Genomic DNA, 24068 nt, shown 5'->3' on the forward strand with positions numbered 1-24068 from the left:
ATATTCATGAAATCAAAGCCGAAATCGGAGTCTAATATGGCGTCATGAAAATAGTGAAACTAGAGGAAAGCGAATAGCAACCCATGTTAAGCTTGCAGCTTGCTTAGATCTGCGCATACAGCGGCTGAGGAAGATCATCTCCTGGTCGGATCATCTTTCCGGTAGGAATATGGCTTATCAGGCCAGCTTGGTTATCCGGATTATGGAATCCCACGTATGCTTCCCGTCGGGCAGGGTTCTCCACGGTAACAGACCAAGTATGCAGTCCATAATACGAGGCGATGGAGTGCACAAGCCATCGACTATACAGGGTTAGTCCTAGATATCTAAGATGGGAAAGAGACAGCTCACCCGAAACCGGCAGAGGGGTCGTCGACCAGACTCTCAAGTACCATCTTCTCTCCATCGCGCTCATTGTGTGAATTTATCTCCTGGCGTAGCAACTGTAGTCGCTCCTTTCGATCTGGGGCATCATGCATCTGCCCATTGCGACCGACGAAGACGATCTCATCCTCCGAGTCGCTGGGCACATCTTGCAGACCCTCATTCTCGAGGTACAGTTGTTTCTCGTTCCACTTCCGGATGAAAAGCCGTACGTCATCTTCTAGGTCACGGAGCATGCCATGAGCAGCCCGCGCATGCTTCAGCTTCTGTCGAAGTTCTTTGGGGATACGGGACTCCTGGTTGGCTGTCTTCGCGGCGTGTTTCTGGGCTGACTGGTTATCGGCCACGCGCGAGTAGTGAACATCCCATAGCGGCGCGAGGTAGTACGGCATCGGGTCATGGCGGGTGTAGGTTGGCTGGATCTCCCAGTCGCTGGCGGATGGAGGCTGCGCCCACGGGTTGTGCAGCAAACGGTCTTCATGCGATGTCAGTACTCAAGTATTCCAGCGTTCAGCATTTGGGGATGACCGTGATCCCATCTGAGCGCGTACCATTTTCCCAGCGCTGTCTCCGGCGACTGCCATCCTTGCCCTTCAGAAGAGCCTCGCGACTCTTAAGACTATCACGGCGCAGAGGCTCACGACGCCGGAAAGTAACTTTGGGTGCGGCCACCTTTGACTGTGGGGACGGGCTTAGCGGCTCGTCATCGAGGGGAATAGACAGGGACACTGTTGTCCCGCGCAGATTTGAACGTGTTGGTGTCGACACCGACGGCGTTCCGACGACAGGCGCTGATTCAGATAGGGACAGGTTCTGTAGTGACGATGCGGCTTGTTCGGTCCACGCGGAGATTGCTAAAGTCTGCTGGGGGGAGAGGCTCCCTTGAGAGCTCTCGAGGTGTAGTCTTGGGTGAATCGCCATAGTGCATAAGCTATGAAGGGTTAGAGGGGTAAGAGTGGGATAAGGAAGTACGGGGTACAAAGAGAGGTATAAGAGAAGATAAGAAGATAAAGCGCGTTGCATGCAGCACGGGTCAAAGGCAACGCGATGATTGGTGGAAGGCAGACCAGCGATAGGGAGCCCTAACCCTTCATTCCAAATGAGGAAAGAACGGACGAACCAGAGTCAAAGATACGGAGATCCAAGGGCTGATCGGATTTAAGTCCCTCGGTTCTCGGCTGTTACCCCGTATACACTGCGCCCCCAAGGTGATGTGACTCAATACTATCCACTCTAACTCCACTTGCAGTCATCGAGTAACTTGGTAATGACTCAATTATCAATTAATCTGATCTAGAAAATAGATACTCCTGTTTAGTCCGTCAAATTCAAAACAATTCATAAAATCAAGACTCTACTTACTACAAGGGTCCAGGGATAAGCAGGAGTATACTCCGTAGGATAAATAAGACTAGGAGTAAATAACTCTATTAATAAGTCACTTAGCGCGGGGCCCGAAACTTAGCGCGTGATAAGTCTGATGTGCCTTGTCTTCAAATACAACATCCGCCCTCTTCCTTTCATGCATCAGAACTTTTCACAACAATGAAGTTCCTTACGCTATTTGCGCTGAGCGCAACAGCTTCTACTGCCTTGGCTGCTGTTATTCCTCAGGCACCTCTAGCTCAATCAGTTATCCAAACCTCTCAGCAGGCTAAATGGCTTATCGAGCTAGCTCCGTACACCACGCGATGGGTGACCGAGGAGGAGAAATGGGCTTTGAAATTGGTGAGTCTGAAGTCTTTGTAATTAGCTGATCGAATACTGACTCGCTTCTAGGATGGCAAGAACTTCATCGACGTAACTGAGGAGTTCCAGTCGGGATCGTACGGCGCCCTGCATACCCAGCGCGTGGTCCGATACCCCGGAAAGATGGCGCACCAGGAGGCCGTGGACCCGTTGTCAAAAGGTCTATCAAAAGACAATATGAAGAAGAACTTGGAGCATTTCACCTCCTTCCACACCCGCTACTACAAGTCCGATTATGGCATCCAGTCCGCTGAATGGCTCTTTGAGCAGGTTGCTGGCGTTGTAAAGAGCTCAGGCGCGACCGAGTATGGCGCGACTGTCGAGAAATTCGCTCACACATGGGGCCAGTTCAGCATCATCGCGCGCATTCCCGGCAAGAGCAACAACACCGTTGTTCTGGGTGCCCACCAAGACAGCATCAACCTCTTCTTCCCGTCCCTCCTGGCTGCCCCAGGCGCCGATGACGATGGCAGTGGTACTGTCACTATCCTTGAATCTCTCCGGACTCTGCTGCAGTCCGAAATTATTTCTCAAGGAGAAGCACCCAATACCATCGAGTTCCACTGGTACTCTGCCGAAGAGGGTGGTCTGCTGGGCTCTCAGGCCGTGTACGCCAAATACAAGAAGGATCGACGTGAGATCAAGGCTATGCTGCAGCAGGACATGACAGGTTATGTTCAGGGTACTCTGGATGCTGGGCTGAAGGAGTCGGTCGGTGTCATTGTCGATTACGTCGACACGGGTCTCACCTCGTTCATCAAAGAGGTCATCACCACTGTAAGTTCAGCCGAAATGTTTTTTTGTTTGAAAGTTCTAATAACTAACCGTCTTCGCAGTACTGTGACATCCCCTATGTCGAGACTAAGTGCGGCTACGCCTGCTCCGATCACGCCTCAGCCAGTCGCTACGGCTACCCATCTGCTTTCGTGATCGAGTCCCAGTTTGAGAACTCGGATAAGAAGATTCACTCCACTGATGACCAGATCAAGTATCTGAGCTTCGACCATATGTTGCAGCACGCTAAGATGAGCTTGGCGTTTGCATACGAGCTTGCATTTGCTCCTTTCTGACGTCGCTTATGACATTTTCGCTTGGCGTTATACGAGATACTACCATGAATTTGTTATTCTACCATTGATCCTGCTGCATCAATGATTGTTTCGGATCCCGTCTGCGAGAATTACTCGTTATTAATATACACCTTGAATGAAATAACGTACTCTTACTATTATCCAATCCCTGCATCATATTCAACTTTATAAATCTTCTATCATGAATCCATAGCGCTAGTATAACCCTTTTAACATTTGAGACTGTTTGTACTTGAAACACGTGATCCTCCCGGTCACCCAAAATATATCGCCAGGATCGCGGGAGCTACACCCCACCACCCGGCTCAATGACCGGAATCTCGATCCGCCAGACCCTCTAATCTTCAACATCAATTGATGGGAATGCAGGTAGACAAATTTGGAAGTCCATCACACGACAATTAAGAATGAGTTCTCACGCCTACGCCAAAGAGCTTCAAATTGCAAGTCTCGCCGTGCAGCGCGCTGCTCGCCTGACAAAGCGATTGCTCGACGCTGTCGACAAGGGCACCCTCGAAAAGGGCGATTCCTCTCCAGTTACAATTGCCGACTTCGCCGCACAAGCATCAGTCATCGCTGCGATCCATAACGCATTCCCAGACGACGAGTTCGTCGGGGAAGAGGACTCGACCGCACTGCGAGCTGACCCCGTCCTCCTCGAACGAACATGGGAGCTAGCCACATCCGTTCATTTGGATGATGCGGAGAGTGAAGCTCTCCTCTACACACCGCAAACCCGGGCGGAAATGCTACAATTGATCGATCTAGGCGCGAAGGGGAAATGTGGCCGCACCGGTCGTGTCTGGACACTTGACCCGGTCGATGGCACCGCCACATTTATGCGCGGACAGCAGTACGCCGTGTGTCTGGCACTTGTGGAGAATGGTATTCAGAAGGTCGGTATTCTGGGTTGTCCGAATCTAGAGCTAAGCACTGGTCGTGTATCGGAGCAACTGGTCGATCGTGATGGACACGGTCAACTTCTCTCCGCCGTTCTCGGCCAGGGAGCTACCATCCGGCCCTTGGGCACTGGTGGCCTCCTGCCTACAACACCCCTTGGCCTTGTACCGCAGATCACGGAAGGCAGCGAGGTTCGCTTCATCGATACGCAGGAGGCTCGCACACAGAACCTACCTCTGCACGCGCAGGTCGCGGCACAGCTGGACTGTCCGTGGCCGAACCCCGTTGACCTGTGGTCTGCGCAGATGCGGTATGTTGCTATCGCGGTCCGTGGTGGATGCAATGCGTTTATCAAGGTGCCGCTTAGTGATCAATACCGATCGAAGATATGGGACCATGCGGGTGGAATGCTATTGGTGCAGGAGCTTGGATGTGTTGTTTCTGATCTTGAGGGTAGGTCTGTGGACTGCGGACTAGGTCGCAGTTTGACTGGATGCCATGGAATGGTTGTGGCGCCGGCTTCTATCCATGGTCGCTTATTAGAGGCTGTTCGGGTGACACGACAGTCGATAGCGCAGTAATTTTCAAGTACCTACCTAAGTAGGCATCTACTTTGGAAGTGCCAAGCTCTTCTCCGGATACCAATTCAAGATGTTATGTTGTTAGCCTATCGTTTGCACCCGTGGGTCTTATGTTTGTACGCCGTTGCACTGTAGGGAATTGAGTATTAGGTACCTAATAAAAAATAAACCTCATTTCTAAATAATTTTTCGATAATTCCTGTCTTATACTCTAATGATATTTATGTACTTTCAAGCTTATTACTACCTAGATATACATGGATGTTGTATAGAGTGATGCCTGGTTCGGCTGTCGATCGTACATTTGTTCCCCGGGTTGATCTCCATTACAGTTGTCGATCACAAAAGTACTAATGGCGCCATTTTTGACTCCGGATTCTGGCTGTATTTGATATTTTGATTTGCACGGTAATTGGAGTTGGAGAGCAAGCCTATCAATTCCAAATGCAATTGTAATTTGAAAGTTTTCAATTCCAAGGATGAAATAGTAAAAGTTCAGGTTTTCGATAGTATAGGAATATTGACATCATCGACGAAAGAGGAATTGACGCCATAGAAAGCGCCACTGGTTCTTGACCGAGACTCCACCAGTCATCAGACCACTGTGCGATCCTGTCCTGTCCATAAATTCTTACCCTTCTCTTCCCCATCTGCATTCCAATTACCCTCTTTATCCATAGTTCCCATCACTATGGCCTCCTACAACCCTTTTTCTCGTCGTGAATCTCATGATGCTCGGGCACTCAAGGTCTACCGATTCCTTGTACCTCTCACCTGGTTAATTGTAGTGGTCGTGGGCAGCTATTATTCGATCCATTCCCCCGGTGATACCAAGGACAGCAAGAACCTCTGGAAGCAGGCTCTCAAGCACGAAACCCCCTTCAGTCAGAACAATACCATCACTGGAATCTACTGGTAAGCTTGAGCTTGATAAAATAAAATGGTGGTATAATCACTAACCTTTATATCCATCTAGGATCTTCCTGCTCCTCTCCCAGCTCAGCTATGTCTGGCATCTCTTTTCCAACGATTCTCGACTGGTCACTCCCGCAGCCAATGTAGCTACCCACTTCATCTTCAACAACCTGTTCCTGTTGGCTTGGATCTTGCTGTGGACTCGGAACCGCTTCGTGATCTCTGAGATTATCCTGGTTGCGCACCTGATTAACCAGTACATTACCTACTGGCGTTACCATGGCTCGCCGGCCTTTGTGCACCTCTCTGCCGTGGCAGGTCCCTATGCCTGGACCTTGACCGCACTGTTCTGGAATGGAGCTGTCGCAGTCCACAGCCACAACTTGCCCGGTAGAATTGTCGCCAATGTCTTCATCTGGGTGTTCTTCTTTGTCGGCCTGAGCGACATCTTCTTCCGCCAGGACTACATCCTCGGTTACTGCCTGAGCTGGTTGACTTTGTGTAAGTGGCCACCTAAATTTTTGAGATATAGTTAATATGCTAATGATTCATTCTAGCACTGGCCGTCCAGCAAATCTCCATCAAGATCATTGCTTTGCAATGGATCTTTGCCTTCACCATCTTCGGTGTCTTGTTCATTTCCTCGCTTTACATCTCCTTCACCAAGTACAAAGGCCGTGACTCCCTGTTCCGCCAAGTTGCTCACCCCGAATCCGACGATCGCGAGCGTGCCCCTCTGCTCAACGACAGTGCTGCGTAAGTGAGAATTACCAATACGAAAATTTACAGTATTCAAAGCCGGTAAAGCATGTGAATGCGCTGGCCAATTGACTTGAAAATCGAAAAATGTTGGCGTGTGCCAATGATCGTACCTGCACAGTACTTTCCATGTAATAAGGCAGGCACTTTGTTTCAAAAGAATGCAATCTTGATGTTAGTATTCAAATTTAGCGCCTAGTTCGTACATTACTTTACAGCCATGACCCACTCGATGGCGCTAAAGATTGGGGCCGAATGATGGGTATCAACAACGGTTAAAAGAGAAGCAAGGCGTAACGAGCAAGGAATTAGATAATCTGTAGAGTAGCCATCTAGACAACACACCCTCTGCACCTTGCTCTCTCCTGTGATCGTAAACTTGAGTGGAATTAAGCTTGAAGACTGCATCAGGCTGAAACCCTGGTAAAGTAAATGAGGTTAAAATCTAGGTTGTCCTGGCAACGCGCTCCACCTCCATTTTGTTGATCTCGACCACAGATAAACCGGGGCTGGACGTGTTCCTGTTGCCTTGCATCGGTACTTCTTGTCGTCTTCTTGTCGTTAGCCACCATATTTTGTGAGCTATCTCACATTCTTCACCGAATCAACAACATTCCAATTCAACCTCAACTATCCAGCCTCCCAGACCGACTTGGTTGAACTGATTGCCTTGAATTTGCACGCGCAGTGTACTATTTGACCACTTGCATGACAGATTTGACTATGAGGTCTTGAGATAGAAAAAGAAAACATTCACATTCCGCGTTATGAGCCGATATCAGCCCTCCAGCTACGGGGAGCCACCATCGTATCCTGACGAGGCGAACCCGTTTCTCTCTGAGCAGGACTCTCCGATACATAATGGTGCTAGTATGAGATTGTTGCCCACCGGTAGCGACCTGGATGACGACTATGGTGGAAATCCACGAGGCCCACCGCACTACCAGCCTGCAGCATATGATTCTCCGTACGTTTTCCCCTTGATGTAACCCTCATACCATTTTCACATTCCAGTTGTCGTCTCTCCACTTTTTCTACCTGCCATGGCGAGCTATCCGACAATGAATCCCCTTATTGGGTATAGGTCATTCGTAGGGTAGCTTGCCAGCGATCCCCTAAACAAGCACACGCGAACCTTCCTCCTACATCCCACCTGAGCCCTTCAAATTTCGCGTGTTATGCAATGGGCAAACTCATGGGGCCGCGTGCTAATGATCGAGGTCGAAATAGTATTCAGGCACCGGGTTATGAAGGCCGGAGTGCCACCTCTCGCAATGCGCCAACTATGCCCGCGCCCACTGCTAGTCTAGCAGATCCCTCAATATACCCCTCCATCCCTCCAAGGACTGGATCACCAATCAGACCTTGGAGTCCTGGTCATATTCGCCCACCTTCAGTTCACAGTGTGAGTTACGAACGTGCCGATATCAATGGCAGCCCGCGTCCCGGCTCACCAAGCAGCAAATATGGAGGAAGCCCCAGACGACCACTGCCTCCAGCTCCATTGTTTTCGGGACCGACACCTAGTCTAGGGGCGGAAACCCGTATCAATATGGAAGACGAAGATCCTTTTGTGGACGCCAACCGCATCAATCACAGATCCCGCGATAGCGTACGCTCCTTCGAGACGGAGTCAACCATGCTGGGTGATGAAAAGGAGATGGCCAAGGTTAGCTTGGAAGAGGATGAAGACGAATCAATGATCGATCCTAATCTTCACTATGGCCCTGCACCTGATAAACAGAGCCGTCGTGGTGTGCGCGATACCCAGACTGTTCAGCGTGAGGTGAAACTGACCAACGGCGAGTTGATTCTGGAGTGCAAAATCCCGACTATCCTTCACAGTTTCTTGCCCCGTCGCGACGAGCGAGAGTTCACTCATATGCGGTATACAGCTGTGACTTCTGATCCTGATGATTTCACTGATGGATACAAGCTTCGCCAGCAAATTGGAGTCACTACTCGTGAAACTGAATTGTTCATTTGCATTACCATGTACAATGAAGATGAGATCGGCTTTACTCGGACTATGCACGGTGTCATGCGCAATATAAGCCACTTCTGCTCGCGTACCAAATCCCGTACCTGGGGCAAGGACGGTTGGAAGAAAATTGTTGTGTGCATTATCGCTGATGGTCGTAAAAAGGTGCATCCTCGCACGCTTAATGCTCTCGCTGCGCTCGGTGTTTATCAGGAAGGTATTGCGAAGAACATTGTCAACCAGAAAGAAGTCACTGCTCACTTGTATGAGTACACCACGCAGGTATCCCTCGACTCAGACCTTAAGTTCAAGGGTGCTGAGAAGGGTATCGTCCCTTGTCAAGTAATGTTCTGTCTGAAGGAGCACAACCAAAAGAAGCTGAACTCTCACCGTTGGTTCTTCAATGCCTTCGGCCGTGCTCTGCAGCCTAATATCTGTATTTTGCTTGATGTTGGAACAAAGCCTGAGCCGACTGCCTTGTACCACTTGTGGAAGGCATTTGATCAAAACTCAAATGTTGCCGGTGCCGCTGGTGAGATTAAAGCTGGTAAAGGTAAGGGCATGCTTGGTCTGCTCAACCCTCTTGTCGCAAGTCAGAACTTTGAGTACAAGATGTCCAATATTCTGGATAAGCCGCTTGAATCTGTCTTTGGATACATTACTGTGTTGCCCGGTGCGTTGAGTGCCTATCGCTTCTTCGCTCTGCAGAACGATGCCGATGGTCATGGTCCTTTGAACCAGTATTTCAAGGGTGAAACGTTGCATGGCCAGGACGCTGACGTTTTCACGGCTAACATGTATCTGGCTGAGGATCGCATTCTCTGCTGGGAGTTGGTGGCTAAGCGTGAAGAGAGATGGGTCCTGAAGTTCGTCAAGAACGCCGTTGGAACGACTGATGTGCCGGACACTATTCCTGAATTCATCTCCCAGCGTCGTCGTTGGCTCAATGGTGCCTTCTTCGCCGCAGTCTACTCGAACTTCAATGCGAAGCAGATCTGGGCTACAGATCACAGTCTCGGCCGCAAGATCTTGTTGAATATCGAGTTCGTTTACCAATTCTTTAACCTTGTTTTCACTTACTTCGGTCTCGCCAACTTCTACCTCGCTTTCTACTTCATCGCTGGCTCGCTCACGAATGAAAAAGTTGATCCCTTCGGTCATAATATGGGTTTGTACATTTTCTACGTGCTTCGGTATGCATGTGTTTTGGTCATGGCTTTGCAATTTATTGTCTCGCTAGGTAATCGACCTCAAGGGTAAGTCTCAACACAATCTGATAACTGGCTGTTCAAAGCTTACCCTGCTATAGTGCTAAAAACCTGTATCTGACTGGTATCATTGTTTACGCTGTCATCATGTTCTACACGATCTTCTGCGCTCTGTACTTGGTCGTCATAGAGATTATGTCCCGCGCCGGTGTTGGCAAGAAGTCACTCGATGTGAGCAGTTCTCTGCTAGCTAACATCGTTATTTCCATGCTTTCGACCGTCGGTCTCTATTTTTATACCTCTTTACTTTACCTGGACCCATGGCACATGATCACCTCGTCGATTCAATACTTCCTGTTGATGCCTAGCTACATCTGTATTCTACAGGTTTACGCATTCTGCAACACGCACGATGTGACATGGGGCACAAAGGGAGACAATGTCATCCACACCGATCTTGGCACAGCCAAAATCGTAAACGGCACAACAGTCTTGATGGACATGCCTTCCGAACAACTCGATATCGACAGTGGCTACGACGCTGCCCTTCGCAACCTCCGTGACAGGCTCGAGGTCCCGGAGACCCCTCCCACCGAAGCCCAGATGCAGGAAGATTACTACCGCGCCGTTCGCACGTACATGGTTTCCATATGGATGGTCGCCAACATTATTCTCGCTATGGCTATCTCGGAGGTCTACAGTCTCGATCACACTGGTACAAATGTCTACCTCTCTATCATCCTATGGTCCGTCGCTGGTCTTGCAGCCGTTCGTGCTGTCGGCTCAACCACTTTCGCCCTGCTCCATTTCATTCACATGATTGTCGAGGGCAAGACGAAGTTCGACGCTGGGAACTTGAGCAATTTCGTCCCGAGTGCCTTTGGCGGGGGCAGTACTGGTGCTGGAAGCAGTACTGACGGCAGCACTGCCTCCCGTCCGATCCGTTATAGCGGGAAGCCTAGTATCAAAGATCGGATTTCGGAAGCTAGATGGTCTGTTAGCCGTACCCTTGGCAAAGCTATTTTCTGGCGCAAATAGGCACAGCCTATCTAATGACTTTTTTTCTCTTTTTATTCCCCCCTTTTCCTTCGGAGTTTTTTTTACGTCGGAAGTGTCTTATGAGGTTTTTCTTATGTTGTTTATGTGTCTTCAAATGTAAATTTGGCACTTTATTCATGGATGTAATTATGCGTTGAACGGAAAAATAATGATGATTGTCTTCCTTTATTGCACTTCGACCTATCTAGGTCTGTTCTTCAACATTCGCTTCACTTTTCTACCGCACTTGCATATCAGGACTACCCCTGCAAAAGGGAACCTTCTTCAACAAGTTGGCGCAGAGCAGTAATAGTTCCCTCAACAGCGTCCTTACTCATCTTCTTCTCCTTCTCCGCCAAAGCAGCCAATTCCTCAATCGAAACACCGGGGTGTCTCCACTCAAAGATATAAGTCAAGTAGAGCGAGCCGCCAGCACCCTCGCTGACAACATTACTAATTTTGCTTCCATCAGGCTGCTCAAATTCGATACGACACGGCTTGTAAGCGGTGACGATCTCTTTGACTTTGCGTTCGTTCTCGTGGAAGACCACGTTTCGCGTTGTCACTGGGGCGCCTGTTTGCGGGTCTGTTGTCTCGCTCAAGACTTCTGTCGACTTGATTGCGGCTGGGACGAATAGTTCGGCACGTTTAATCTTTAGGAGGAGGCCGGCCCAGACTTCGGAGATCGTAAGGGGAGTTTGGTCTGGTGCGTTTATTGGTGATGTGAAGGCGATGTTGTTGGAAGACATGATTCGGATTTGTAGTTGTTGAACGGTTTCAAGTGACAATATATTGTAATTGGTGGATACCAGTTGACTGAATAAGTCGATGTTTTGATGGGATAAATAAAGTGTTGCCCTTAGGGCTGTATTTATTTATACATTCGATGGTGATCAATTATGACGTAGCATCAGTACTCGTAACTACACTCCGCATATTCCAGTTTTGTAATCATCTCGGGTACGGCATTAGATAAGGACGATTCTGCAAAAATTGGTAATACTCGGGTTTCCAGTCACTTAGTCAACTCTGAGGTGCATATGCCTATGATTAAGCTAATAAATAGATGCAAATGAAAATTATGTTTTATATTTGTTAATGTTATCGAACATGAGAATAGCTATGCGCCTCAATATCTGCAACGCTTCTTCCGTTCATAATCACCTTCAAAATTTGGTTTATCACTCTTGAGTATACATGACATCAGTCCGAACAGTATACTTAACTCCCCGAAATACATCGTCTCCGCAATGCATCAAGTTTCGTTGTTGAAATATAAGCACAGTCCCAGCCTTGGGAAAGACCCGCACGCAGTCACCCCGGAAGCCATCTATGAACGAAGTAGCCCCACCTAACAGCTTTGCTTCAGGGTCAGCAGTCAAAGGATGGGCTACAGCCTCAGCGTCAGTCAGGACCTGATCCTCATCACCACCATCCTCCCAGGGCCAAGCTTCCTTCTCCACGCGCTGGATCTCTGGTAATAGCTCTTCCATATCTTGCTCCCCGTCACCATTCAGGTACAAATGCACAGTGAAAAGCGATTTCTCTTTCCCATCAGGCGTCACATAGCATCCATCCCAATGAGGACGGAAGTAGTCTCCACCTTCATACCGTAAAAATCGCAGTCGCTCATTCAATCTAGATACGCGAAACGTCTCGCCGCGTCGCGTCGGTCCAAGGCCTGTAACCTGCGGCATGGCATGAACGCGGTCGATATGAAAATCTTGCAAGAAGGGCATCAGGCGATCTAGCAGTCTTTGTGCAATATCGGGTGAATCGAATATCATTCGGCCGCTTTTCCGCGTATCTACCGACATGACCTCTTTGCCTGAGCCTGCGTTGACCATTGCGCGTTCCCATTGTGTTTCGTTTTGAGAGGTGGTAGTTTGGGCTAGTTTTAGAAGTGAGGCGCTTTCGGCTTCTGTCATGAAGTTGTCGATCACCACCGCGAATTGGCCTTTGAATGCCGGGATCGGTGGTGTGGTTTGGGTGAAGTCGATTTTGTGGACTTTTGCGTTTTGGGGAGGACCCCTGAGAAAGTCCTCTGGGATGTTGGACATGATCAGCGTTGGATATGAACTTTCCAATGTTGTATTATTGTTTGGTTTTTGACTTGAGATTCCAAGTTTATTTATGTAAAGGTAGGTGTTGATCCTCAGTGAGTCACGAAGTAAGCAGGGCTGTGTAATGGCGGGACTGTTGCCTACGGGAAGTGTACTAGCCAGTTGTAGGTGGCATTGACTGTTTACTGCTCATTTTTGTATCAAAATACTCCTATCATACCTAGGTACTTACCTGGCTCGGTATGGATAGAGGGATGAGGGATAATAAAACGAAGTAATCCATACTTCGTACAGCACGAACATCTTTGACTAAGAAAATTAAGAGGCAAAGAAAATAGGAGCTAAGTCAGAATTGTCATTCGCGAGACATTAAACTCATTTAAGTGAAATTAAGTCTTTAAGTCTCTGATCTGACTTGATAATATCCTAGATTAATAAAACGTAACAAAGTCCAAAGATAATCGTAAGTCGCCATAAACGTTAAACCGGAAGAGTCCGGGTACCGGGTACCGGCAACGCTAGTCCCGATCAGTAATGGTTTTAGATTATCTTCAGGATAGAGTTCCACAATCAAGCGATGATAACCGGGCCGGTCAATCAAGTTGAGTTAGTTAACACACAATGAAAAAATTGATGAGGGGTTGGAGGGGGGGAGTCCTAGGTAGATGAATGGAGAATGAAGAAAAAAGAAGGGTATATTGTTCAATGATTTGTATAATTTGTATATGAAACAGTAGCCTCAAGGGGTGTGTCCATCCAACTGCTCGTGTAGATACAAGCGTCCCTCAGTATTGAGAAAGCCACCAATTCCAAAAGCAGGAATGATTCGACACATTCGTAGAAGAGACGCGCTAAGCCAGTCACGCCTTACGCGTGCGAAGCGTTCTTTCGTCGACATAACTGCCGGTCTATTATAAAGGTCCAGACCAAATAAGTGAATAGGTGTGCTGACCAATTGGATCGAAGCTGGGATAGCGAGTTGGGCGATGAGAATCTTGGAATATTCATGCGATGCAATAGAGTCAGGAATGGCGCTTGACAACATAGTGGGAAGAGTGAAGGATCCGAAGATTGTCAGTCCATCTCTAATAAGGAATGCGGAGTATGTGGCCAGCGGAATGCGAGTGCGGCCGATTGACCGGGCTGTCTTTGGTGGAGGAGGGTCTATGGACTTTGTTGTGGTTGTAGGGGGATTTTTATTATTATGGCCGAACATCTGGGCGAATTTGACGTCTTTCCAGATTCCAACAGAGGAGTTGACAAAGAAGGTCGATGCAAAAGTAGTCATGCCCGCAATAGCATGGTCGATCTTGGGGTATAGTTTGTTCAAAATAGTTTCAGAAATGTTGGCTGCGCCAAATGTTGCTGTATAGGAAACCCAGACAAGAAGAGCCGGGCGAGATGTTAAAAATGTAGCGGGCTGTGTAAGGGAGATCCATAGATGTCGGCGGAATGCTGGAAAAAGAGGTTGGTTGTAAAAGGACTTTTCAACGACGAGTCTACAGTCGAGTCAGCTAGAGCCCTGAGGATCCGGATACCGGTGAAGATAGTGTACCTGTCAAAGATCATCACTGCTGGCGTTATAAGGGCTGCTGAACCCGCAGCAACGACCGAATCGGCCACTAGAAGCTCCCCGAGCCGGCTTCGGCTTCGCTGATAGCCTAGTGGCATCTGCATGTCTTGAATATTCTGGGACATATTGTGCTAAATGGGTTGCGAGATGATGCAGTCATCCAGCTCGAGGGCTGGGTTAGGTAAAGATTAAGGCTTATAAGACTATCAGGACTAAGAAGAGTTTAATCCGATTAGATTAAATTCGCGAGAGTTAGATAGTTAGGGCAACTCACAGTGGCAATGGGTCTAATTTTGGCGAAAGGGAAAAGAGAGAGGAAGTATGAAAAGGAGAGGGTACCGCCAAGTCAGAAGATATAGTATTAGCCTCCACTATGATAAGGCTATGTAATGCAATCGGAAACATGTTATCGCGGTAAGAATAGTACACAGTAAATATGTCTTTATAGATCCGTGTTAACCATTCAACCCCTCGTCGGTATTTCTATCCAATCATATCTGACCGGCAAGGGAAGCGGTGCTCTAAGCGGCATACTGATTGGTTCGGTATTCCGATAATGATCGACCAGAAACATGTTGTTCTAGAAGATCACTGGGCAGTTCGTCAAGAAATTCGTTAAAGCCATTCATTACAGGAAGAAAAATATCCGGATTTTATTCCCCGCGATCTCCCGACCTTAGGCAGAGCTATGTCTTGTAAAGTTTTTCTTTTGTTCTGCGTTGGGCTGACTTTTAACCGACTCGGTGTGGTGGAGTGGAGACCAGGTTCTCCCTTTCATTTCGGGCCGTAATAGGAGGTTTTGACTAATATTTGTCAATTTTTTAGATGTGAGGTATGGGGTAATAGACGAATTGAGTGCGCTCATAATCCATAATCCAGGCTCTGTATTCTGTACCTTTTTCATACTATGGAAATTATTAGAATATTTCCAAGGTTGTCCTTCTTTGAACAACACATATAGGCGACAGGTCAATTGTGATGCAGAACTGTAATCTTGAGTTGAAACTAGATCCTTTGCCCCTATAAGACGTGGTCCTTCTATGATGTACTATTTTCGAATGATAAGAGCCTGAATTTAGACATTTTAATTTCTTAATGTCTGAGTAGTTCAAAGTAAGGTCGTATAGATCACGGATCAGCCGCCAGCGTCCCAAGTGGAGAAACCATTGGAAGCCTTGGTAAATTTCATTGTAAATATCTGCTTTAGTTTTCCGTACTCCACATGGAGTAGACAGATTCCGAGATAGATCTATGGTCACAGAGTAGGCAAGCTAAGTAGAAGATGCTGTGGCTCAATCCTTATTACTGACCTATAGCCTCAAGGATGACGTACCATCAGCTGAAGATGATTTTCATGCTGGAATCTTCAATTAGGCCATCTCGATCATAGATTCCAACCCACGACCCATACCGTACCGAGGCTGAATATAGAGCTGTAACTGGTGGGTGGCTATCTCTGATCCGGATCTTAGGGCTTCATTTTGAGGCTTGGGCATCGGATGGCTATTGCGAGTGGCTCTTGCATACACGAACTGCATAGGTGTCTAAGACCGAGACTTCAGACAAAAGGGGAAATAAGTCACCTGGCAGTTTGATCGATAAGGAAAAGAAAAAGTGGGGCAGGACGAATATGCCGGCAAGTCTATCCCAACTGGTTTGCAAAGCTACACGTAGATACACATTGAAGTAGACCAGTTTTAAGGCTAGCTATATGTAAAGAAACCACAACACTCGTTTAGAGTATCCTGGTGGCGGCAACCTTAGAGCCTTTCAACGTTCAAATGATCTCCGAGCCTTCAATCAATCCTGATTCTTGTGACTCCTCATTCAACTGCGTCATTTCACTAGTAGTGACTTCGTTCTGTTTCTCCGATTGTGGACATCGCAGAAGTTTGTTCGGGGCGAATATCTATGATACTGGAGTTTACAGTCTGCTGTAACTGACGTAGTTTACTCCGTAGATAAAGTACTGCGCCATGAGTAAGTTAACCTTACTTTTAAGGCTGCAATTTTCATTAAACCTACGAAGATTCAGTTCAGCACTATTCGACCACGTGGATAATTCCCGAACCTTTCAAGCTACTGCTCTGTTCCATAGGGCTGAGATGATGTGAGATCCTCCACCTGGCTACCTTAATTGCGTTTTTGGCATCACTTGTTCTAGTATTCAAGAAGCCATTCATAAGGGTACTCTAGATGCAATCTAAAGTTTTACTGAGAAGTTTAAATGTACCTAGAACTTAGCCTAGTAACATCGATATTCAGAGCAAATATCTTGTTATTGACGGCGACAGAAATTTGGTTTATTGGCAGGTAGACTTGGTCGTTATCAATCAGCTTATCAGCGTGACGGACAAGTATCCGAACTCATCCGCACACCTCCACCCATCCAACTGTCAGATATGACAGAGCAAAGCACCCACTTCAAGACAACTTATATCTGAAGGTCGACGCTAGAGGCGGCTAGGCTCAGTAGGCTGAGTAGGTGCGGGAGATCATTAAACCCCCACCCACAAAAATGCCGACGTCAGGGGATCCTGCGGGCCCTCTGCGTGTCTCTCAGCGCCGGCCCCAGGCCTGCCGAGGTAGACTGACCCCTTGAAATGTATGACGATGTATTAACATTTCCTCAGAGTGCACGAAGCGGAAGCGAAAATGTGACAAGGAAGTCCCTTGCTCAAGATGCAGACGGCTCAATCTGCACTGCTCGGTGGAAACTGTTCAGTTGCGTCGGAACACCGTGCAACACGCATCTGAAATCCAATTTCTGGCTTCTGTATTGGCGGATCTAGACTCTTTTTCGGCTGATCAACTACCTGGTATTATCAGAAAAGTGCGAGATAGAATCTCTAAGCTCCAAACTGGACAAAATATCGGATTGGATGACAACAGCAGCAGTGCTGTGCCGGATGACTCGTTAGCGTCCAAATGCGAAGACGATAAAGGTGTACAGAATATTTTTACTGAACTACCTTCTGAAAGTACTGAAACACCACTTCTCACCGCGATTGAGCATCTTGCTTGGGGTCGAAACTCAGCAGGATGCTTTCCCCATAGGCGATGCGGGTGTCAGTATCGCAGGGAAACCCCCAGGCAACTTTCTATGAATAGTGAAGAGTTCCGAATACATGGCTCCTCGCTAGAATCTATAGTTTTTGTACCAAAGGCTGCTGATGCTGAGAAACTGGTCAAATTTCACATTGGCCACATTTCATGGCATCACAATTGTTTTCATGGACCGACATTCCTAGACCAATGTGATGTCTTTTGGAAAACTGGAAGATGCGACCACCCACTCTGGATGGCTCTTTATTTCTCTGTGCTAAGCTGTACTGTTAATTCTATACAGCACAGCGACAAGTTGAGACAGCTTATCGATGTGGATCTTGATACAATGCAATCTGCCCAGCAATTGTTCTCCGCAATGGTCCAGACACTCTACAGCTCTCACTTCTTAAACAATCTTTCTATATACTCTGTCCAGGCCATTTTGATCTCCACAGAGATTGCGCACAATCTCGGTCTAAGCCAGTTGAATGCGACTCTCTTTAATGCCGCTGTGCGTATTGCCGAGTGTCTTGGGATGCACAAAATTAAAAATCATCCCAAGGCAGTGACAGAAACAAGAGATCAATGGGAAGAGCAGGTCGAAAGGGAGGTTGGAAGAAGAGTATGGTGTCAGATGCTCATCCAAGATCACTTTGCTATTCCCTTCACCGACACATATAGTATCTCTCCGTGGCACTTCTCGACAGGCCGTCCATTAAATGCCGACGACCACGACCTGTCCGAACTACCAGTCAGCACCCCAACAATAAGTAGCTATGTCCGAACCCTCGTCGACCTCGCGGCATTGATGCCCGGCCTAGTCGACGGGCTTGGCCCAATGAACAGACGCAAATCCCATCAAGAACAATACGAACACGTTCTCCGGATTGATCAAAAAATGCGATCAATTGTCAAAAAGATACCCTCCTTTCTTCTGCGGCCTGATACGCTCAAGGAGGCTCAAATTCCATGGCTGAGCATCGCCCGAAGAAGCCTTGCTATCACAGCCGCCGAAAAAATCATCATGATCCATCGTGTATTTCTTTTCCACTCCTTTCACGACCCAAAATATATTCATTCACGACGCACATGTGTTGCAGCTGCGATGACAATTCTGCGTGAGCATGAGATCATCGTCGAAGAGGGCGAGCCTTCCATATGGACACATACAGCCTTTGCTATCACGGCCGCCGTTATCCTCTGTTTTGAGATTAATGCAGTCAACGAGAATCCAGAAAAGAAAACGGTTGAGACGTATAGAGCCGCCATCGTTGCAGCCCGCGACCGTCTTGCAGCAAGAGCTGGAGACGTTTTCGCTCAACGAGGCGTTGCACTTATCAATGCGATCAGTATTTCAGAGCAATCAGCTTACTATCCGTCGCAACCAGCGCAACTCTATCCGCCACAGCCAGCACAGCATACATCAATTGATTTCCATAGAGTGTTTGCCAACTTCTCCACTTTAAGCAAGGCAGCGGCGATCCCCTACATGGATGAAATGACGCCGGGCAAATTTTCAGATACTATCTCTGAGGGTCTTCCCTCAGGTGACATGGATGAGATGCAATTGGGTTGGAACCAAGATGAAACTGACTTTGACAGCTGGTTCAAAGGAATTTTCAACAACTTCCCGGGTACCCAGTTATAGCAAAATCAAAATTAAATGGCGGGCTTTATAGTCCGACAGGGTTCATTCTAAATTCTACTTCAAACTTTTTGCTAGATAATGACTCAAATCTTAATATAGCCTGAGTCGTTGACACCGGCATAGTCTCTGAAAGGCTTGAGAGGGGTTTGCTTGTCATCGTACATTGTCACATCATCCTCTTTTTATCTTCATCATGCTTATGATGGGAAAACTGGCTGGTGATGCTGTGCATGTCTCCACGGTTGTGGAAAATGACGGGGTCACCCTATTTCCAGTGATGGGCGTAGATATTTTCAGCGGCGTATATCTTTCTTTGCATCTTGTAAACACCTTTCTGACCTACTCTACATCATCTATTACTGTCACCTCGCCAGTGGTGAGATTCCGCGTCGTAATATTGTAGACGCAACATCCATGAGCTTGTAGAATGGAGCGCTTGATTATGTTTATGGCTGTAACAAGTCAATCCAGTAAGTATTTTCGCAGTCTTTCAATCCAATTTAATGTTAATTGAAATATACGTGTTATTATGTTAAGCCAGATATATATTGAGAATATGCGGTGATGGATACTGTAAATTACAAGTCAGAGGTATTAAGTTTGTGAGTGACATGTCGTATAAGGCTGTATTAAGTCTTTGTATTGTCACTTTCTGACCGCACTTACTGAAACATCTACCACGTCTTTTCTTGATGTCCGAAGTTGAAATGAAAAATTAACTAGAACTAAGTTTAACTAAAACTGATTTCAATATTTTGAAATCGTCAGCCTCGTACGAGCCCTAGATATAATTGAGATAAGGCTTAAGAAAAGAATTGGGATTGTCCGCTACGCCCATTTAGAATTCTAAGTCTTGAAAAAGCCTCGTGATTGAACTATGGTAAGGGATGGTAAGGCGTAGGAAACCGACCGGTTTCGATGTTTAACTTTGATCTTCGAATATGTACTCATCACCATCTGAAAACTGAGGCTATTTTGAGGATTCGGTTAACCTCGTATTGATGGATGGCTAGACCTCTTTCTAGTCCTCCTTGCCGTTAGTTCCAAGGTTGACAGGTGCCCACTCCGCCTCCACGTATAAATGCCAAGGCTTACTAAATGATAGGCCAGTCCACTCGTTATTAGTGTATCTAATGATATTTTTAGATGGAATAGACAGCCTAACACCTTTATATCAAAACTTTCCTTCAGAGGTCCTTGGCATGAAGTATGAGCCACTTCTAAGCCTCTTGTCTCGAGAAGAAGAACCTTGGAATGAAGTATGAGCGATAGGGATAAATACCTAGTATAATGTGCTATGAGTTCCAAAGTTCATCAAGTATCAAGCACTCAGAGATCACTACCAATCAATTGCAAACATCTATCCAAAATGCACTTCTCAAGCCTTGCTATAATTTCCTGTATCCTCTCCTCAGTCTTTGCCGCTCCCATGGACACCTCACTAGCTACTGCAACTATGCAACTCGCCAATGGTCAGACTGGTGCAAATGCCAATGTCGCCGTCCCTGTTGATGGCAATACACACCTCGTTAAAGACCTTTGGGGCAGCAGCTCTGTCGCATCTGGCGGTGTAGTTTTCGCCTCAAGCGCTCAGCTTGTTGCTTTTGGACAAAACACTGTCTGCACTTTCACTGATAAGCCATCTCTACAAGTATCATTGGATTCTAAGAAGACTTGGGCTTCGTTTAGTCCTACATACTTCTCAAGCCTGGCTACAGTTTCCTGTGTCTCATCCTCCACTCGCGAGGTCACTTCACCAGTTACTACAACTGTGCAACTCATCAATGATCAGACTGGTGCAAATGCCAATGTCAAAATCCCTGTTGATGGTCAGGAATATGACGTCCAAGAACTCTGGGGCAGCAGCGCTCTCGCACCTGAAGGTCTGGTTTTCGCCTCAAGCGCTCAACTTGTTGCTTTTGAACAAAACACCGTCTGCACTTTCACTAAAGACTTAGAGACGTTTCTGTTGAATGCTCAGACGACTTGGAGTTCGTTCGGTTCTGTGGTGGATTTGTGTGGTGCTGAAATATCTTGTAAATCCAAGTGATACATTGATTTAGGGCTTGTATATCTATGAATTTTATCATGTTCGGGGGTTCCAAGGTTGGAATGGGGCTATGGGTCTGGTTATTTCTATCCTTTAGTATTTGTTGAGGTTTTTATATGATTTATTGTTTTTATATGATTTATTGTTATATGATTTATTATTTGTAGCCTCGCTCTCTCATGATATACGAATATTTAATTAGCAATCGAACGAGAAGAAAATCGTGTCCGTAAGGTTTTTCAAAGGATATATGAAGTCATATCATACATAGTTCTTGTAGAAAATGATTATTGAAAGTCTGAGCCAAGATTCTTTCCTTCTCAGTAAAAGTCTACTTCAAATCACGGCGTGGGGACGAATGACAAGATAGATGAAAATGTCAAGAATATGGATTAGCGCTCCATCTAGGTCCTGCCATGCAAGCTCCAGACCATGGAAACCCAATTTGAATGATGAGTATCAAAAGGGAGCATCGGATGATCGGCTATGCTAGGGAAACCCATTGGTTCTGAAGTCGTAAATCCATTTGACCAATCCAGGCTTGAGAGTAGATTATCATCTGCTAGCATAGGAATAAGGGGATGATTAGGAACAAAATCCAGGTCGTTGATTTGCTCAGATGGGATATTAGACGACGCCTCCGTCAACCGTTGTCTGATAGTGGCAACAAGTTTTGGAGGAGCTGCAGAGCCTCCAGATTGTTTTATAGCTATTTCGACAGCCTTCCAGCCTTGCAAGATGACCCCAGAGAACATGCTGAAAAGGGGTCCGTTAATTGAGGTGAGAGAGCCGAATCGGGCCTCATAATTTGCATCCATGGCTTCCCAAGCCTGTGCGTTGTACTGACTTGTAGGATACCTAGTAAAAATTTGGACGATTGAGATGTACGCTGGGAACGGGAAGTAAAGATGAAGTAACCATCTGTAACTTTTTGTAAGAGATGAAGACATAATTTTCGTGTCACACTCAAGGAATCGGATGGCATGCAATATCACAGCGTCAGCTTTCTCACTTGCTTGCTGCGAAGAGCTCAGGTTTTTGGAATAGATTTCCATCAGATGATATCTCGCAATTTGACCGCGCGTATTCCACATTGTCATATAGTGAAGTGGGTTGGCAGGATTACAGAACTGGAAATAATCTTCTTCCAGACTCCTTTCAAGAGCAGCCAAGTCCTTTCCCAGACCATTCTTGGCAATACCTTTGAAAGCTGGATTGGTGAAATCAAGAAAGAAGGGCGTGTTCCGAATGAAGTCTCCGACTTTACTTCGCACCACAGCAAAAAGCGCCTCAGTAGCTTTGCCTTGGGCTCTCGGCAATTCCTTCATTTCAACCCACAGCTCCGAGTCGTTCACATTTAGTGGAATCTTGATGTCCCAGGTAGGATTATATGTCATGGTCTGGGAATCATCCAACTCGCTCATACGAGCCTCAAAGAATAGAAGCGACCACCAAAGTCTTCGGCGCATCTCAGCTTCAAAAACAGTACTTCTGGCCAGAACTGATTCGTTGTGAATTCCCATGCGTTGCGCATTGCGGGTCGCAATACCAAGCATAGATGATATAGATCGAGGGTCGGTATTAAAGCTGAGGGAAACCTAGAGAATGTTAGGCAAATATCACACTAGTTTGGCCAAGACTTACCAAAAAAAGGTAAAATGCGGTCAAGCAGTCACGATCTTCACTCCGCAAAAATGAGGACTTCGAGAGAGCTAGTTGACAGGCAAACTGATACTTTGACAAAAGATCTTCTTTCGACAAGCTGAAGATAGTCTCACAGTCCTCGGGAGCGAGGCTGAAGATGGAAATGCAGTAGATGCCGAACATGAGAGCCGCCAACGGAGGCTGCGTATTTAGAAGATCACTTGCAGCCTCAATGATCCGCCCCTGGAGGCTTGGCGTATGTGTAACCTTGAATAATGGATTGACGTTGTCCAGGTATATTTGCCAGAGCTTAAAGATCTGAACAGGTTCAGGATGGAGGGTGGCGAGTTCGATATCTGGATTACCGGAGCTAAGCATGATATGATCATCGCTTTTGAAAATTTGGCCCCAGTAATTTTTAGGCGGACCGCCATTATTGAGAGGTTTTATCTAGTTCAATGGTTGTTAACTAGGATCGTGACTTGAATGTGCAAGTGAAATACCCCATGGCTCATAGCGTGCCAAAAACTCCTTGGAAAAAGTCAGTTACAGGACGGTATTGAAGAAATATGAGGGTTTCTCAAATTACACACTTGGCTTGATATGTGCTGTCCGACTTCTCAGGCAATGGAGGCGAAGAAATAGTCTCTCCAATCTCCGGGCCTTCTGAATCAGATGCCTTGCTCTCTTCGACAATTTGACTGGTATGAAGAGGGTCGAAGCTGACATTATTCTGCCTAAGGAGATGCTCGTATTTGCGAAGCTGATCGAGAAGCTCCCGCTCTGGGAACCGACGCTTTCTTGGACGAGTCTGCGACGTTGGTATACACTGTCTCTGGTGCTTGATGCAGTTTATACATGGAGACTTGCGATCACACTTCACCTTTCGCTGCTGACATTGCAAACATGCTAGTGGGCGTTGCGTCTTTGATTGTAAAGGACGGGCCCGAGAATTCTCCAGATTAGTCGACATATTTCAGTGTTCTTGAAGAGTTTGAGATTTGAATTTTGAATTTTGAATTTTAAACAAGGAAGAGGCTTTTTGTTTCTATTTCTAGGTAAACGTGAGGTTTCCATCTGGACGAAATGATGTAAGTCGGGCTCTTCTAATGTCCGAAATCGGGGTTTACTATTACCCGAGTCACGGACCATAAAAGTGGGTCAGGGATTTGATATCCTGTAAAATGGCTGGTATTATCTCCCTTGCCAGTGTGCTACAGGGTTGGAGGTTGAGATATTACTGAGGTCCAATTTGATCTTATAACATTGATATCTAATTAGAAAACACAAATCTTTATTTCTAGTGTGAATAGAATCTCCAAGATGGTTTATAGTCACGAGTCAGCGTCTTGTCTTCAACCAACGCTCTCAATAATTCAATAGGCATGCGGTTCTCTATTAAGAAACTATCATGAAACTCCCTTTCTCCCATATAT

The 24068-nt window shown here is 46.7% G+C and overlaps 12 protein-coding genes across 12 annotated transcripts; 7 read left to right on the forward strand and 5 right to left on the reverse strand.

The window, feature by feature from the left end:
• Window positions 1–103: 103 nt before the first annotated feature.
• N7495_007078 (uncharacterized protein) lies at window positions 104–1314 on the reverse strand (the record flags this gene model as incomplete). Its single annotated transcript, XM_057209729.1, has 3 exons — window positions 104–302; window positions 352–859; window positions 936–1314. Coding segments are annotated over 3 exons (1086 nt in total), but the record flags the coding sequence as incomplete, so codon positions are not given.
• A 615-nt stretch (window positions 1315–1929) lies between these two features.
• lap1 (putative aminopeptidase) lies at window positions 1930–3203 on the forward strand (the record flags this gene model as incomplete). Its single annotated transcript, XM_057209730.1, has 3 exons — window positions 1930–2112; window positions 2164–2910; window positions 2970–3203. 3 exons carry the CDS (start codon window positions 1930–1932, stop codon window positions 3201–3203), a joined length of 1164 nt encoding a protein of 387 aa, XP_057063504.1.
• A 428-nt stretch (window positions 3204–3631) lies between these two features.
• On the forward strand, window positions 3632–4705 carry N7495_007080 (inositol monophosphatase family protein; the record flags this gene model as incomplete). The annotated part of the gene is made up of 1 exon (XM_057209731.1): window positions 3632–4705. One exon carries the CDS (start codon window positions 3632–3634, stop codon window positions 4703–4705), a length of 1074 nt encoding a protein of 357 aa, XP_057063505.1.
• A 691-nt stretch (window positions 4706–5396) lies between these two features.
• N7495_007081 (DUF1774 domain-containing protein) lies at window positions 5397–6380 on the forward strand (the record flags this gene model as incomplete). The annotated part of the gene is made up of 3 exons (XM_057209732.1): window positions 5397–5620; window positions 5682–6121; window positions 6178–6380. 3 exons carry the CDS (start codon window positions 5397–5399, stop codon window positions 6378–6380), a joined length of 867 nt encoding a protein of 288 aa, XP_057063506.1.
• Window positions 6381–7146: 766 nt separating this feature from the next.
• On the forward strand, window positions 7147–7368 carry N7495_007082 (Chitin synthase A; the record flags this gene model as incomplete). The annotated part of the gene is made up of 1 exon (XM_057209733.1): window positions 7147–7368. One exon carries the CDS (start codon window positions 7147–7149, stop codon window positions 7366–7368), a length of 222 nt encoding a protein of 73 aa, XP_057063507.1.
• Window positions 7369–7562: 194 nt separating this feature from the next.
• Window positions 7563–10606, forward strand: N7495_007083 (Chitin synthase A; the record flags this gene model as incomplete). The annotated part of the gene is made up of 2 exons (XM_057209734.1): window positions 7563–9616; window positions 9670–10606. 2 exons carry the CDS (start codon window positions 7563–7565, stop codon window positions 10604–10606), a joined length of 2991 nt encoding a protein of 996 aa, XP_057063508.1.
• Window positions 10607–10866: 260 nt separating this feature from the next.
• Window positions 10867–11355, reverse strand: N7495_007084 (SRPBCC family protein; the record flags this gene model as incomplete). Its single annotated transcript, XM_057209735.1, has 1 exon — window positions 10867–11355. The coding sequence occupies one exon, from the start codon at window positions 11353–11355 to the stop codon at window positions 10867–10869; it is 489 nt and encodes a 162-aa protein (XP_057063509.1).
• Window positions 11356–11787: 432 nt separating this feature from the next.
• Window positions 11788–12666, reverse strand: N7495_007085 (uncharacterized protein; the record flags this gene model as incomplete). Its single annotated transcript, XM_057209736.1, has 1 exon — window positions 11788–12666. The coding sequence occupies one exon, from the start codon at window positions 12664–12666 to the stop codon at window positions 11788–11790; it is 879 nt and encodes a 292-aa protein (XP_057063510.1).
• A 742-nt stretch (window positions 12667–13408) lies between these two features.
• N7495_007086 (uncharacterized protein) lies at window positions 13409–14367 on the reverse strand (the record flags this gene model as incomplete). Its single annotated transcript, XM_057209737.1, has 2 exons — window positions 13409–14168; window positions 14225–14367. The coding sequence occupies 2 exons, from the start codon at window positions 14365–14367 to the stop codon at window positions 13409–13411; spliced, it is 903 nt and encodes a 300-aa protein (XP_057063511.1).
• A 2393-nt stretch (window positions 14368–16760) lies between these two features.
• Window positions 16761–18938, forward strand: N7495_007087 (uncharacterized protein; the record flags this gene model as incomplete). Its single annotated transcript, XM_057209738.1, has 2 exons — window positions 16761–16827; window positions 16876–18938. The coding sequence occupies 2 exons, from the start codon at window positions 16761–16763 to the stop codon at window positions 18936–18938; spliced, it is 2130 nt and encodes a 709-aa protein (XP_057063512.1).
• A 1369-nt stretch (window positions 18939–20307) lies between these two features.
• Window positions 20308–20988, forward strand: N7495_007088 (uncharacterized protein; the record flags this gene model as incomplete). Its single annotated transcript, XM_057209739.1, has 1 exon — window positions 20308–20988. The coding sequence occupies one exon, from the start codon at window positions 20308–20310 to the stop codon at window positions 20986–20988; it is 681 nt and encodes a 226-aa protein (XP_057063513.1).
• Window positions 20989–21392: 404 nt separating this feature from the next.
• Window positions 21393–23605, reverse strand: N7495_007089 (uncharacterized protein; the record flags this gene model as incomplete). Its single annotated transcript, XM_057209740.1, has 4 exons — window positions 21393–22586; window positions 22633–23082; window positions 23136–23163; window positions 23226–23605. 4 exons carry the CDS (start codon window positions 23603–23605, stop codon window positions 21393–21395), a joined length of 2052 nt encoding a protein of 683 aa, XP_057063514.1.
• Window positions 23606–24068: the final 463 nt, after the last annotated feature.

This window comes from Penicillium taxi (genome assembly GCF_028828555.1).
Source record: "Penicillium taxi strain IBT 34144 chromosome Unknown utg000004l_segment0_segment0, whole genome shotgun sequence".
Taxonomy (NCBI): Eukaryota; Fungi; Ascomycota; class Eurotiomycetes; order Eurotiales; family Aspergillaceae; genus Penicillium; species Penicillium taxi.